At 37.1% G+C, this 16,211-nt stretch overlaps 1 protein-coding gene across 1 annotated transcript in view; it reads left to right on the forward strand.

Annotated features, from left to right (window-relative positions):
* The window catches only part of LOC128237851 (CUB and sushi domain-containing protein 3-like), a 32,432-nt gene extending 16,583 nt beyond the window's left edge, over positions 1-15,849 (forward strand). Inside the window, exons 47-62 of the mRNA XM_052953430.1 lie at positions 273-440; positions 3,317-3,484; positions 3,978-4,148; positions 4,322-4,489; positions 4,617-4,787; positions 4,910-5,077; positions 5,223-5,390; positions 5,885-6,052; positions 6,194-6,364; positions 6,719-6,886; positions 7,250-7,420; positions 7,793-7,960; positions 12,164-12,196; positions 12,663-12,701; positions 13,224-13,330; positions 13,640-15,849. Coding sequence (XP_052809390.1) covers positions 273-440; positions 3,317-3,484; positions 3,978-4,148; positions 4,322-4,489; positions 4,617-4,787; positions 4,910-5,077; positions 5,223-5,390; positions 5,885-6,052; positions 6,194-6,364; positions 6,719-6,886; positions 7,250-7,420; positions 7,793-7,960; positions 12,164-12,196; positions 12,663-12,701; positions 13,224-13,330; positions 13,640-15,472 — 4,040 coding nt within the window. The 3' untranslated portion in view covers positions 15,473-15,849. The remainder of the gene's footprint in view (positions 1-272; positions 441-3,316; positions 3,485-3,977; positions 4,149-4,321; positions 4,490-4,616; positions 4,788-4,909; positions 5,078-5,222; positions 5,391-5,884; positions 6,053-6,193; positions 6,365-6,718; positions 6,887-7,249; positions 7,421-7,792; positions 7,961-12,163; positions 12,197-12,662; positions 12,702-13,223; positions 13,331-13,639) is intronic.
* The last annotated feature ends 362 nt before the right edge of the window (positions 15,850-16,211 follow it).

Here is a 16,211-nt window from a genome sequence, read left to right on the forward strand (position 1 = left end):
CCGAGTTACTGAAAGTTATCACGAGCGCGAGTTTCCTTTTTGAGTCAAGATTGTAGTGGCCACGATTACTTTTATTCAATAATTAGCGTGCGGCATACGTGAATAGCGTTGTAATTTATTCGCATGCTAGATACGGAATCTCCGCCTACATGCTACTGTTCCGATATTGAAGTTAATAAACCCTCTCAAACATTGTTCTAATCATACACTATGTTGATTATGTAAAGAGTGATACGAACTGTAGATAACGATTTAACAAATTATTATTGCAGACTGCGGTAACCCATCCCCCGCCAATGGAATAGCTGAGCTACCAAAAGGCAGTACATATGATGAAATAGCGATCATATCATGCTACGAGGGATATAAATTGATTGGACATTCACATATTGTGTGCACTGATGGCCCATCATGGAGTTCGTTGCCTACATGTCTAAGAGGTACAGCAGTGCATAGCTTTGGGAGGAGATACGTGCATTCGCCCCCCTCCCCCTTCTCTCTCTCTCTCTCTCTCTCTCACTCTCTCTCTCTCTCTCTCTCTCTCTCTCTCTCTCTCTCTCTCTCTCTCTCTCTCTCTCTGAAAAACGATGAACATAATATAAATCAATAATAATTATCGAAACTGGTATTGTATGCAGGCTGGGAAAAAGTGGCCATCAACTGATGTGCTAGTCCTTGATGCCGAGTGAATATGATTTCAGTTTATTGACGTCGCGTGGAACGTCAGTTTGGGATAGGTCTCAATGTTGTACCATGGAGGATCACGTGATCTAGGGAACGTCAGTTTGAGATAGGTATCAATGTTGTACCATGGAGGATCACGTGATCTAGGGAACGTCAGTTTGGGATAGGTCTCAATTATGTACCATGGAGGATCACGTGATCTAGGGAACGTCAGTTTGGGATAGGTCTCAATTATGTACCATGGACGATCACGTGATCTAGGGAACGTCAGTTTGGGATAGGTCTCAATTATGTACCATGGAGGATCACGTGATCTAGGGAACGTCAGTTTGGGATAGGTCTCAATTATGTACCATGGAGGATCACGTGATCTAGGGAACGTCAGTTTGGGATAGGTCTCAATTATGTACCATGGACGATCACGTGATCTAGGGAACGTCAGTTTGGGATAGATCTCAATTATGTACCATGGACGATCACTTGATCTAGGGAACGTCAGTTTGGGATAGGTCTCAATGTTGTACCATGGAGTATCACGTGATCTAGGGAACGTCAGTTTGAGATAGGTCTCAATGTTGTACCATTGACGATCACGTGATCTAGGGAACGTCAGTTTGGGGTAGGTCTCAATGTTGTACCATGGACGATCACGTGATCTAGGGAACGTCAGTTTGGGATAGGTCTCAATGTTGTACCATGGACGATCACGTGATCTAGGGAACGTCAGTTTGGGGTAGGTCTCAATGTTGTACCATGGACGATCACGTGATCTAGGGAACGTCAGTTTGGGATAGGTCTCAATGTTGTACCATGGACGATCACATGATGTAAATGGACAAGCCAAATTATTATTGTAAAATAAACTTAATATGTTTTGATAAAAATCAACCCTTGTATAAACTATTTAAAGAAAAAGGAAACATCGAGACACAAAAAACGTATGTTTTATACGTTTTTTTAAACCTTTGTGCGCATTAATGGGTATTTAATAACTCGCCCTCAATTTCGAACGCTTCCGGTTTATTACAGCTTGGTTTACGAACCTTAAGACCCGATTCATCAAAACTCAGAAAAAAAAATCGGGGGATGTTTTGCTAATCTGATTTTGAATAAATTGGTAAACTTGAAAAGTCAAGGACAATTTAGTACATATAACAGTATCAATGATCAAATGTAGGAACTGTACGTAACCCAACAATTACATACATGTAGGCTCACACGATAACCCGTCAGCCAATCAAATCGCAGTAATTTCAGTTAAGATACTTCTTATTTATTAGTTATTTCTTAACTTTAATCGATTTCCTAAAATGTTCAAGGTCACATCACGTGATTGTTTACTCAACAATTAGCAATAATACAATTGTCTGAATAAAGAAACTGTACTGTATGGTGAGGAATAATAGAAAAACAACAGGGCACCTTACAAAAGCATCTCAAATAAATTTTAAATATTTCAATTATCTACGCAAAAATAATAATAACATACATGTATTATCAACATAATATTATAACTTTAAGATGTTTTAACTGTTTAAACATAGAAACAATAGTAATATTTATTTATTTATCTTAATTCAAACACACATATTCTAAATATTTAAAGTCCCAGTATCTTTAAGATATGTAGTCTTAACGAAATGACAAATGAAAAATGCATTTATCGCAATAACAAAACCGAAAGTATAGTCTATATATAGCGCGCACAACGTCACTACGAAATTTGCATATCACGTGACTTTCTTAAAGATGCACTATTACTCACGAATAAGATTTACCACAATTAAAACAAATGTTTTAATAAACAAAAAAATGATGAAAAGATGTCGGTAACAATGGTTCTTATGAAGAATACCGATATTAATTTGGAAGAAAGATGCAGAAAACATGGTATTCCTACCTTATGAGACTAAAGCAGATCACAGTAAATCTTTTATCACTCACCAATCATTTAATATCTGTTTATGTTTAAGCTTTTAAATACACCATTACAATCTTGTTTTTAGCAATTAATATTTTCCGTAAATGGATTATTTAGTGAGTAGTTAAGGTTTGTCACTCAAAATTTACGTTTCTCATACATGTGTATGTATTGATTTTGAATTAGAATGTCACTTTAATGCAAAAAGTACCCTATTGCTTTATCCTTAATTTTCATATTTTACTAAGAAGTAATTCGTTAAAATATTCTTTGAACAAAATAATCATACTTACACTGTAATATTCATAAAATAGTTAAATGAGGTAATAAGACAATGATACGACCATGCTTATTGCATGATTTGGCTACGTACAGTTCCTAGACTATAAAATTCACACTGTTAAACGTAATGGTTGTCATTGAATTTTCAGATTTGTTTCTTTTTTTTCTTTAATCAGTTTATACAATTGTTTGTTTCGTATAGGTTGTTTTTAACAAACATATTTTTTAGTTTTATTTTAAAATTATACTGTGGGCTGGTCCATTTTTTATCACGTGTTGCTCCATGTCACAACTTTGAAACCTATCCAAATGGACGTCGCCACGCGACGTTTAAGACGTTAATGCTCTAAGATTTATTACGAATATCGTTTAAAGTTGATCAAACACTTTTAAACACACAATGCACATACATATCCTAATATATTTCAGACTGTGGAGACCCAACGCCCCTCAACGGCTTTGCGGACACTTCACTCGGCACTACTGAACATACCACTGCGACAATCTCGTGTAATCCGGGATATAATATTAATGGTCCGTCAAATATCACCTGTCAAGACACAGGATGGGACGCACTGGCTACATGTGATATCCAAGGCTGGTTGATAGATTATTTCAATATCTTGGTCGTTTTTATTCTTAAGATATATTGTAATGTGACTGGTTGAGACACATTGTTGACTTCCTGTACCCGTCGAGGGGAATCTCATGCATGTAATGCCCAATCAGTCAGTTAAAACATCACGATACTCATGGCAAGTATAAAGAAGTATACCTTTGTTGGAAACACAGTTTTCAAGTTTTAACAAGGATTACTTTAACAAATCACATATAATTTAAGCTTGAAATACACTCTGCATTACTGACAATAACACAGCGACACAACCGTGATATAATATTTGTATCACGTCAATAATCACCTGTAAATACATCGACTGGTACGCGCTATCGACATGCTACATACAAGGTTGGAAATTAAAGATGGTTTCAGGAATGGTTGGGATTCAGAATTAAATGCATCGTTTGCAATTTTAGTACTTCTTTGCACGAAGACAAATTTCAATTTCATTTCAAATTTTAATATTTACAGACTGTGGTGATCCAACGCCAGCAAATGGGCAGTCCGACACACCAAAGGGAACCCAGTTTGGATCGTATGCCGTGATCACGTGCTCATCAGGCTACGTTCTTGTAGGCGACGACAGTTTTATACATTGTCTTGATGGTCCAATATGGAGTAGCTACCCAATATGTATCCGAGGTAAGTGTGATATTTGATTCATATCTGAGTTACAAACTGTACATGTCTATAAAGGTAAAGAACTTTATGAATACACATTTATATAAACTTTGCACAGCATCACATTTAATTCCTTATGATCAACACCTTATGCACCTTATGCTTATGTCGTCATTTAAATGAATCTATTGCAGACTGTGGAGACCCAACTCCTGAAAACGGCTTGGCAGTCACTTCTCTTGGAACTACATTAAACAACACGGCGACAATAGCATGTAATCCCGGATACAATATAAGTGGCCCGACATTGACCACCTGTGAAGACAGCGGCTGGGACGCACTCCCGACATGCATCATGCAAGGTATGAGAAGATAATTAGGTTAAAGGTTCGCCTTTTTGGATCCTAATAAAATATATCGTTTACAATAAACATAAGCCGTCGTTACATGATATAGTCGCCGTTGTATCCAAACTTTGTTTTTTTGCAGACTGTGGTGATCCCACGCCAGATAATGGGCTATCCGACACGCCACAGAAAACCCTGTTTGGATCTACTGCCGTGGTCACGTGTACACCTGGCTACGTTCTTGTAGGCGACGACAGTCTGATACATTGTCTTGATGGTCCAAAATGGAGTAGCTACCCAATATGTATCCGAGGTAATAATGTTTTGTGAGTATAAGATCGTGGCATTGTGTAAGCTATTAGGAAGAACGATAAAATATTGAACTAAGTTCAGAATAATCTTAGAAATATTTTACACATTGTTTTACTGTTACAGATTGTGGAGACCCTACCCCACTCAACGGTAACGCTGACACTTCAATGGGCACCACTGAAAACCAGACGGCGACTATATCGTGTAACCCGGGGTACAATATCAATGGCTCGTCTGTTATCACATGTGCAGACAGTGGTTGGGATGGTCTTCCATCTTGTGACATTCAAGGTTGGGAAAATAATAATATGATACTTGTATAGTGTCACCTTTTTCCTTGCAGCATTTGTGTATGACAATATATTCTATGCGTTTACTAAATTAGAAAATAAACCGTGCAATTTGAGCCAAAACCAAAAAATCCATCATATTTCAGATTGCGGTGCCCTACCATTGTCCAATGGCGTTCTTAACATACCAGATGGTACAACTTTCGAAGCATCTGCCTATGTGACTTGCAACGACAACTATGTTCTTGTCGGAAACAGTGCCATCAAATGTCTCCGTGGTCCTATATGGAGTGAATTTCCGTTCTGTATCAGGGGTGAGTAGCAATAAAAGCAACAGTCGTGTATGCATCGGCTAAAATACTAAGTAGCGCTACAGTAAAACATTGTTTTGTTGATTTTGAAACATTTGCATTTCTATTTCTGTGGGTTGTCTGTATTCAAGTTGGGTTCACACTCCATTACAGCACTACGATTACATCTAATATATATTGTTCGTATCGCTAAAACAAACAAGTAAATTCGCCACTATCTCTGCAGTCGTAGTGAAAATGTCGCATGGATTAATTTTGCCTTTAAAATGTTTCATTATGTTTATGTACAACAAATAATTTGTTCGACATAAATCAGCATCTAATGTAATGGTGTACATTGTCTGGTGTGTTATTCAATATTTGATTATTAGCATTTTTACACACATACGGTACACGCTTTGTGCTTGATAATTTCGCTATAAAGCAATGGTGCAACACATTTTTAAAATGATTTCAAGGATGTTAAAGTAAAAAACAACAACTGTTTTATTTTCCAGACTGTAGAGACCCAGCCCCTCTCCACGGATATGCAGACACTACACTCGGCACTACTGAAAATAAAACAGCGACAATAACATGCAATCCGGGATACAACATCAGTGGACCGTCCGTTATCACCTGTAAAGATAGTGGTTGGGATACTCTTCCGACTTGTGTTATTCAAGGTTTGAAACTTGGAATTTTATTAAAAATTGTATATTCATTAGTTGCATGTGACAACGATTGCTTTAAAATCTAGCTATTTTCTTGTCATAATCATATATACTTTGTGTATTTATAAACGTTTATTTATTTATTATTTATAGACTGTGGTGACCCGTCACCCGCTAACGGGTCCGCAAATAACCCGAAAGGCACTACATACGGCGAGGTTGCACTGATAGTTTGTGATGAAGGCTTTGTTATCAATGGTCAGACATTGATTACTTGTAATCCAGGATCAACATGGAGTTCATACCCGATATGTGTTTCTATTGGTGAGTATCGGTTACCCTTCCTGTATTAATTTTTCGATCTATGTAATAGTATCATCATAAGTTCATTACTTAGGACCAAACATACATAATATTATGTTATAGCGTTAACAGATTAAATCCAAAAAAATGAGATAACTGTACTTAAGGCCATTGTAAAATTAATTACGTTAATTTCATTCAGGGTATTATTTATCTTTATAACTTAGGTTTTAGTTTCGTAAATCATATTATATTTAACCATATATGCGATGGTTCGCAAAACAGAACGTTATCTTGTTTTCAATTTTTAATCATCTTGGAAAACATTAATAAAAAAAAAGACATTATAAAGAATAAAGCAATTGTATTCTGCAGATTGTGATGACCCCGCGCCTGTTCACGGACAGTCGGACACGCCCGAAGGAACGACGCTTGGCTCTGTGGCAGGTGTCAGTTGTGATACTGGTTATGACCTGATCGGAGATACCATCATCACCTGTGAACTAGGACCAACTTGGAGTGTGGTTCCCCAATGCATCAGAAGCAAGTGTTTTGTATAACATTTTGCGTGTTGTTTTTTTTTACAAAATGTGCATGTTATGAGAATATATCAATGCTATATCTTTACCATGTTCTTTTATCTATTTACACGTTATGATATATGTATTAACTTGTGATTGGTAAAATTCGACTTAAAATACAACTTATGATAATTAGTGATAAAAGTAAACTAAATGAATCGCCTTGTAAACAGCAAGTGTAGAACATAATGCATTCGTGTAACTTTCCCCAAAAGATAAAATATCAAAGATTAGTACACACTTTTAATTAAACTTTGTACAAATAAGTAATATATGAGGTACCTAAAATAGAATCACCATTAAAAAGTTGTATTCTTTGTTTTAGACTGTGGGACTCCTTCAATTGAATTGGGAACAGTAACACCAGTGAACGGGACATTATTTGAAGCAGTAGCGAACGTTATTTGCAATGTTGGATACGAAAATTCAGGCATTGACACACAGTTCACGTGCAAGCACGATGGATGGACAGGCAACGCAAAATGTGAAATATTAGGCATGACTTTTTATTATATAATTGCCAATGGTCTGTCCTTTCCATGTAAGGTTTACATCGTTTCCTGTTGTATGCCAGATAAACAGAAAAGCAATGCATGATAAATAAATTATAAAATCAATATTCCTTGACCATATTCATTCAGTGCTTGTTTATTAAGATTACTATACTGTTGCCCTTAGTTTTCTTGTACCTGCATCGTTTTAAATGATAAATGTACAGTAACTTTAATGCACTTGCGTCATTTTTAACGTAGCTTACTATTCACTGGGATGTAATGCACTAGTGTTACAATTTACTGTTTAACTATTTATGCTATTGACAGTTATAATTTCATATACGAAATATATTAAGTGATAAAATTAACTTTAGACTGCGGAGATCCGAAACCATCCAATGGCACAGCTACTCTTCCGGACGGAACGGAATACGGGGCAATAGCAATTATAAACTGTGATGATGGATTTCGTTTGCTAGGCGATTCGTTGATCAAATGTGTTGCTACTGGTGAATGGAGCGAGGCACCGACTTGTGTAACGAGTAAGTTATTTACTTTATTGGAATGACGTACGTCGTTGTTTGGGCTGGAGGGCGGGCGGAATCGCGACGTCAATTTATCTATGGTATCAAAAAACGATTGGTTAATTTCGACAGATAGTGACTAAACTTAGTATCTAGGAAGACTTTATGAATAACTTTCATGGGGCCGCGTTTTGGGCCCCTAGGGTCAAGGTTAATGTCACTGCTACTAAAAATAAATAAAATATTTGAACTGAAACTGTTTGGTTATGGTTGGAATTTTGCGACCTAACCTAGTATAGATGGACAGTGTATGGAGACCATCGATGGGATTTCGTTTGGAGCCCCTAGGGTCAAGGTGACTGTAACCAAAATTAGAAAAAAAACAGTTGGTACCAAATAACTTTCGTAAGGGTTGCCATATTATGACCAAACTTGGTATATAGGAAGAGTTTATGGAGATCTTTTATTGGATTATGTGTATGGTCCCTAGAATGAAGGTAATTGTTTTAAAATAGAAAATGGTTGGTAGTGAATAACTCTAGTAAAGGCTGACATACCAGACCTGGTATATAGGAAAATTTAATGGGGGAAATTCATGTTATGCATATAGGGCCCCTAGGATCAAGGTCACTGTTACTTAAAATAAAACAAAATGCTGGTTCTGAGAGTATATTGAGACTTTAATGAGATTGCGTTTTGGGCCCATATAGTACACATCAAAGTAAAGGTCACTGTTATTAAAAACGGTTGAAATTGAATATCTTAAGGTTGGCATGTAGAAATCGTTTGAGAAGGATTTTTATTGGATTACATTTGGGGCCCCCATGCTTAAGGTAATGATCACTGTTACTTTATACAGAAATGAGATGTTTATGTACGTGAAGTTAGCGGCCTAGCGGCCTAGCGGCGTGAAGTGAGCGGCCTAGCGGCCTAGCGGCGTGAAGTTAGCGGCCTAGCGGCGTGAAGTTAGCGGCCTGGCGGCCTAGAGGCCTAGCGGCGTGAAGTTGGCGGCCTAGCGGCCTAGCGGCCTGGCGGCCTAATTATTTTTTTCTATTTCAAAGCATTTGTTAATGCGTTTTTTTAAACAATGATAAATCAAGGTTTTTATTCATATAGTTACATAGCGGCCTTAAATTGTTATATATTCAGAATATTTTTTTTACCTTTTATTCTAAAACAATTTTAAATTAACTGTTTTATGCACAAATTATCACTCTGAAGCGTTTTTCAACTTTTTTTCAAAAAAGTCGATCGAGCACTTCAGCGGCCTAGCGGCGTGAAGTTAGCGGCCTGGCGGCCTTGCGGCCTAGCGGCCTAAAATGGTATCCTATTTCAAAGCATGTATACATGCATTTTCTTCTAAAACAATGACATATTAACTGTTTTTTATGCACACATTAACACTTTGAAGCTATTAGCGATTATCAACATTTTTTTTTAAAAGCGTCGATTAAGCAGTCAGCTATTTCAAAGCATTAAACATGCCTGATCTTCTAAAACAATGATATATTTACTGTTTTATGCACAAATTATCACTCTAAAGCGTTTTTTATTTTTTTTCAAAAAAGTTGATCGAGCACTTCAGCGGCCTAGTGGCCTAGCGGTCTAGCGGCGTGAAGTTAGCGGCCTGGCGGCCTAGCGGCCTGGCGGCCTAGCGGCCTAAAATGGTTTCCTATTTCAAAGCATGTATACATGCATTTTCTTCTAAAACAATGACATATTAACTGTTTTTATGCACAAATTAACACTTTGAAGCTATTAGCGATTATCAACAGTTTTTTTCAAAAGCGTCGATAAAGCAGTCAGCTATTTCAAAGCATTAAACATGCCTGTTCTTCTAAAACAATGATTTATTTACTGTTTTTATGCACAAATTATCACTCTGAAGCGATTTTCAATTCTTTTCCAAAAAAGTCGATCGAGCACTTCAGCGGCCTAGCGGCCTAGCGGCCTAGCGGCGTGAAGTTAGCGGCCTGGCGGCCTAGCGGCCTAAAATGGTTTCCTATTTTAAACCATGTATACATGCATTTTCTTCTAAAACAATGACATATTAACTGTTTTTTATGCACAAATTAACACTTTGAACCGTTTTTCAACTTTTTAAAAAAAAGTCGATCAAGCACTTCAGCGGCCTAGCGGCCTAGCGGCGTGAAGTTAGCTGCCTAGCGGCCTAGCGGCCTGGTGGCCTAAAATGCTATCCTATATCAAAGCATGTATACATGCATTTTCTTCTAAAAAAATGATATGTTAACTGTTTTTATGCACGGACTATCACTCTGAGGCGATTATCAACATATTTTTGAGAAGGATAGGCATGTTCACATGCTTTGAAAAGCTGACTGTTTTTTCGACTTTTTGAAAAAAAGGTTGATAATCGCCTCAGAGTGATAGTGTGTGCTTAAAACAGTTAATATATCATTGTTTTAGAAAAACAATGCATGTATACATGCTTTGAAATAGGATAGCATTTTAGGCCGCCAGGCCGCTAGGCCGCTAACTTCACGCCGCTAGGCCGCTGAAGTGCTCAATCGGCTTTTTGGAAGAAAAAAAAAATGAAAACGCTTCAGAATGATAATTTGTGCATAAAACAGTAAATATATCATTGTTTTAGAAGAACAGGCATGTTTTATGCTTTGAAATAGCTAACTGCTTTATCGACGCTTTTGAAAAAAATGTTGATAATCGCTAATAGCTTCAAAGTGTTAATTTGTGCATTCAAATAGTTAATATGTCATTGTTTTAGAAGAAAAGGCATGTATACATGCTTTGAAATAGGAAACCATTTTAGGCCGCTTGGCCGCTAGGCCGCCAGGCTGCTAACTTCACGCCGCTAGGCCGCTGAAGTGCTCGATCGACTTTTTTTGGGGAAAAAATGATAAACGCTTCAGAGTGATAATTTGTGCATAAAAACAGTAAATACATCATTGTTTAAGAAGAACAGGCATGTTAAATGCTTTGAAATAGCTGACTGCTTTATCGACGTTTTTGGAGAAAAAAACTGTTGATAATCGCTTCAATGTGTTAATTTGTGCATAAAAACAGTTAAAATGTCATTGTTTTAGAAGAAAATGCATGTATACATGCTTTGAAATAGGATTCAATTTAGGCCGCAAGGCCGCTAGGCCGCTAATTTCACGCCGCTATGCCGCTAGGTCGCTGAAGTGCTTAATCGACTTTTTTGAAAAAAAAGTTGAAAACGCTTCAGAGTGATCATTTGTGCATAAAACAGTTAATTTAAAATTGTTATAGAATAAAAGGTAAAGAAAAATATTCTGAATATATAACAATTTAAGGCCGTTGTAACTATATGAATAAAAAACCTTGATTTATCATTGTTTTTTAAAAAAAAACGCATAAACAATGGCTTTGAAATAGAAAAAAATAATTAGGCCGCCAGGCCGCTAGGCCGCTAACTTCGCGCCGCTAGGCCGCTAGGCCGCCAGGCCGCTAACTTCACGCCGCTAGGCCGCTAGGCCGCTAGGCCGCTAACTTCACGCCGCTAGGCCGCTAGGCCGCTAACTTCACGTACATAGAAATGAGAGCATTGTCAAACTAACCTATAGTATCGAATTACTTCAGACAGTTTTAAAATATAGTGACCAGACTTTGTAAATAGGAAGAGTTTATTGAGAACAGTTGGAACTGTATAAATTAAGTAAGGGTTGACATATTGCGATCAAACCTGGTATAGAGATAGCGTTTACTGAGATCTTAAATGGGATCGTGTTTAGGGTCCCTAGGGTCAATGTCAAGGTCACTGTTATTGGAAATATAAAAATGGTTGGTATTGTATAACTTCAAGCAAACTTGTCATATCGAGACCCATCTTGATAGATAGGAAGAGTTTATGGAGACATTAAAATTGGAGTGCGTTTCTGGCTCCTAGGGTCAAGGTTAAGGTCACTGTAACTTAATATAGAATGAAATACTGTTGGTACTGAACAACTTAAATAGTGCTGCCATATTGTGACCTTTAAAAAGTTCATGGAGACCGTTGATTAGATTGCGTTTGGGACCCATAAGGTCATGGTCAAGGTCACTGTTATTAAAATAACAGTTAAAATAACAGTTGAAACTGAATCTTACGTGTATATGTTTTCCTAAATACTTTTTGTAACATTAAATGTATCGAATATTTCAAAAGTTTGTACTTTTTAAAAGATTGAATTTGAATGCAAACTCCATGTCTTATTTCATTAACAAAACTATTTTATAAATTAGCTTCAACCTCTCCTGAATCTTCAACAGCATCACGTAAGGCGTATTCCAGCGTGTATTCACATAGTGACCAGACCTATTGCATGATGTTTCTAACATTTCCCGCACATGAGCATGTTTGATAATTATTAACCCATCGAAAGTGTGCATTAATAGTTCATATATAAAGGGAAATCCACAGCTCATTTCATAAGATGTGTTTGTAACTCCATAAACTACCTTGATAATTAACCCATTCAAAGAGTGCATAATTACTTTATATATTTAAAGAGAAAATCATAGCTTTATTAACAAGAGTGATGTATATATAAAAGATTGCTTAATTACACGACGGGTTGATCGAACTCTTTGAAGTTGATGAAAAACATCAGATGACCATACCAATTTAAGATATAATTTTTTGTCCGTTGAATAAAACTCATATTTCCTTTTAATACATCTACGCTGTAAGTATATTACTATTGATGAAGATGCGTTTGAAAACGTTTTGTCTCTTCTTCAGCTGAAACGCAAACCCAGACGGATTCAACATTCAACTTCGGTATTGCTTTATTTTGAATATTTTTACTTAAAACAACAAAACATAGTGAACAGTTTTACACATTACAAAACATAGTGAACGGTTTTACACATTACAAAACATAGTGAACAGTTTTACACATTACAAAACATAGTGAACGGTTTTACACATTACAAAACATAGTGAACGGTTTTACACATTACAAAACATGGTGAACGGTTTTACACATTACAAAACATAGTGAACGGTTTTACACATTACAAAACATAGTGAACGGTTTTACACATTACAAAACATGGTGAACGGTTTTACACATTACAAAACATGGTGAACGGTTTTACACATTACCAAACATAGTGAACGGTTTTACACATTACGGATAATCTTACCTATAACGTTCTTTGGGTAGTTCTTCTTTACTGATTATCATTTGAAAATAAGACACTTCACAGTTTTATTTATTTAAATGAAATATAATTTCCATAAACATGGCACCGTATTTCAGCGACCAAAAGTAAATTTATTTATGTACTAATGTTTCAGAGACTACTTTAATATTTGGACTGATACTTGGCCTTTTCGTGCTAATCGCCGCCATCATAGCCGCTGTGTGCTGGTATACCAAGCGGTGTAAACAGAACAAGGGAGAGGTTAGTAGCTTGATCAAAAGTATTTTTACAATATAAACTGCTACATTGGGGCACTGTACGAATTACAGTAAACAATCGTCATTATATATATATTGGTTCATTAATTTACTGACCACATGTGTAATAACTAATCGAAGTATTGCATAATAATAAGTTCATGGATAAATGAGGTAAGGTCAAATGAGAAAGCCACTGTAGAGGCGAACGATTGAAATGTATATCTGTATTAATTTCTACGTAAACATATAAAGTCAAATCACTTGATTTAATTAAACAAACACATCATGAAATGTTTTCTTTTGTTTTAAGCCTGAACGGATCAACGAGAATGAGTTTGCCGGGCACGAACCCCATGGTGATTGGTCGGATGACGATGATTTCTATCCACCCGACCTTCTTACCCATCCACCACCAAACAGCCGTGAAGCTCTGCCACCAATGTTTTTTTCCCACAAAAGCAATGTCAACGTCGTCCCGCCTATGACAAAGAAGTCAGTTCCTGATGATGTGAAGGCTGCTGCTGGGACGGGTTCGCAGCATCCGACTCCATCTAAGATATTTGGAAAGCGGAAAGGTTTGCCTCCAGTTCCTTCTGATGTTCGACAAATGCATGACAACTTTGCGCCTATACCGGGGGGAAATGTCTCGCCCATCGAGCGCATGCCTATTACTGGTGAAATTAATGCTCCTGTGGATGAAATTGAGGAACCCAACCGAACGAATAAACCTCTGGAGGTTAACACTCTCAGTACTGATTTAGAGCGCGGTGATTCGTCTGTAATTTTAACCACTGCGAGCGTTGAAACACAGCGATTTGTCCGTGAGAACAATCCAAAAACTACTCCAATAAAGCAGGCAGGGGCTAAGCCATCTGAAAAAGTTAAAACAGCAAGGAAAAATCTACAGACCTCGACCAAACCCAAGAATATCATTAAAACTGCAACAAAAGTGGCAATTCCTACTAAAGTAAAGGCTAAAAAAAAGACTGATGTGGATAAGTCTACAAAAAAGAATGAGCATAGAGACACAATCATTGATATAGAAGGAAGCGACAAACCGCATCTTGCAGCGTCAATAGTAATTCCAGCCAATGATGTACATAATGAACATTTTCCGTCCGGAACACCTCCCCTTTCACTAAAACCACCCACGCCGTTATCTGATCCTCCTGTGAACAACCAGACTCCAGTATTTACAAAGTGTGACACACCCGAGACAATCGTTTCTCATCTGCAAAATACACCTGACGAAAGCATTAAACTGACTGATGGTGCCGATGCCTTTTATGATCTTGATACGAGCAAGGTTGAATGCGTGAACTCCGCTGGAAGTAAGCTTAGTATTTCACCGTCGATTCTGAAACAGGCAGAAGACAAACCGCCGATCGCGCCTTCACTCCAAATATCAACACCTACACCGGTGTCTACACCTACACCTATACAAAAGGTTGGTGATAAGAAACACCTCAGAGTTCCCACTCCCGAAGCATCTGGTCTGAATGATGCGCCGAGAATTCAAACACAGATTGAACGAATCGGCTTGTCGCGAACAGCGAGCATCTCTTCAAAAGCCCCTCAGACAATGCCATCCGTCGAGAATGTTTTGCTGGTTGAACCGACATCGTCGTCAAACTCGGACAAGGGTCCTGATTCAGACTATTATCCTGAAAGTAAAGATGAGAGCAAGGATAATTACTCCTACTCTGATACTTTCTCTTCTTCAACCGACATTGAGATGGCTGCACCTAAACCTAAGAAGAACTTTTTGTTTGAAGAACCTGATCCTTTCAAGAGTATTCCGGTTAAGCATGACACATCAAGGCTTTTGCAACATGACCATGTGATGGATAAAATCTCACCGGAAAGGACTCCGAAATCCTCCAAGTCCACTGCTGGTCCTCGTCGGACAGAAGCGTCCTCGCGATTACTGACGTCGTCCTATGGACCTAGAACCGAATCTGTAAAGGTCTACAATCCTGGCACTGAGAAGAAAACGAAGGAGAGTTCTAAAACCAAAGAAAAGAAGAAGCTGGAGAATGAACTAAGAAAGGCAGAAACAAAGCGGAAGAGAAACGTTAGAATGAACGCGATGTCAACCGTGTACGGGAAAACGCATAAGGTTGAAAAACCTCCAAAACACTAGTCTGCAAACGACTTTTGAAATTGACTTTTTAATAATGCCATTATTGATTTTGAATTGTGTTACGATATTCGAAACACAGTAATATGGGTTTTCTTGTTAATTATGTCCTATATATATATATATATATTTATATGTGTGTTGATCTTTACCGTCCGATATGATATTATTAACGCTATCTCTCTTCAATCCGTCCATATATATTTATATCAAAACCGAATAATTATACATTGTGATATATATTTTGTTATAAATGACCGATCGATAAATAATTTGCATCTTGAACTAATTAGAAATGTGATATTTTCAAGTGCATTTTCTACCTTTTGTATTTAACTCTTTTTACTTTTTACCCTTTTTTTATTAGTTTTGAAAATAAAGTGTGTGTAAATATTTGTGTTAATTTTGTACACATCTGAAACGAATCTTATAGGAAACCAAATGCGGTGAAAATTACGCTATTCTTTGCGTTACAGTATTCTCTACGGGGCCTGAAACATTATAAATGAAAAATTTAAATCGAAGTACATGTCACATATATCTGCTCTTGTGATCTCGTTCCCGCATATTATTTATTCAAACAAGAAACAAAAGTTTTGTTTTTACTGTTCAAAAGATTAGCACGGTAATTGATCACAATCACAATTTTTGTAGTGTTTTAATTCCATCCTTATGGAGGAATTGTATATACAGCTTAAACAGAACGTGTATGACGACTTGTTTATATCGTAGAATTTTGCGC

This window comes from Mya arenaria, chromosome 6, assembly GCF_026914265.1.
Source record: "Mya arenaria isolate MELC-2E11 chromosome 6, ASM2691426v1".
Taxonomy (NCBI): domain Eukaryota; kingdom Metazoa; phylum Mollusca; class Bivalvia; order Myida; family Myidae; genus Mya; species Mya arenaria.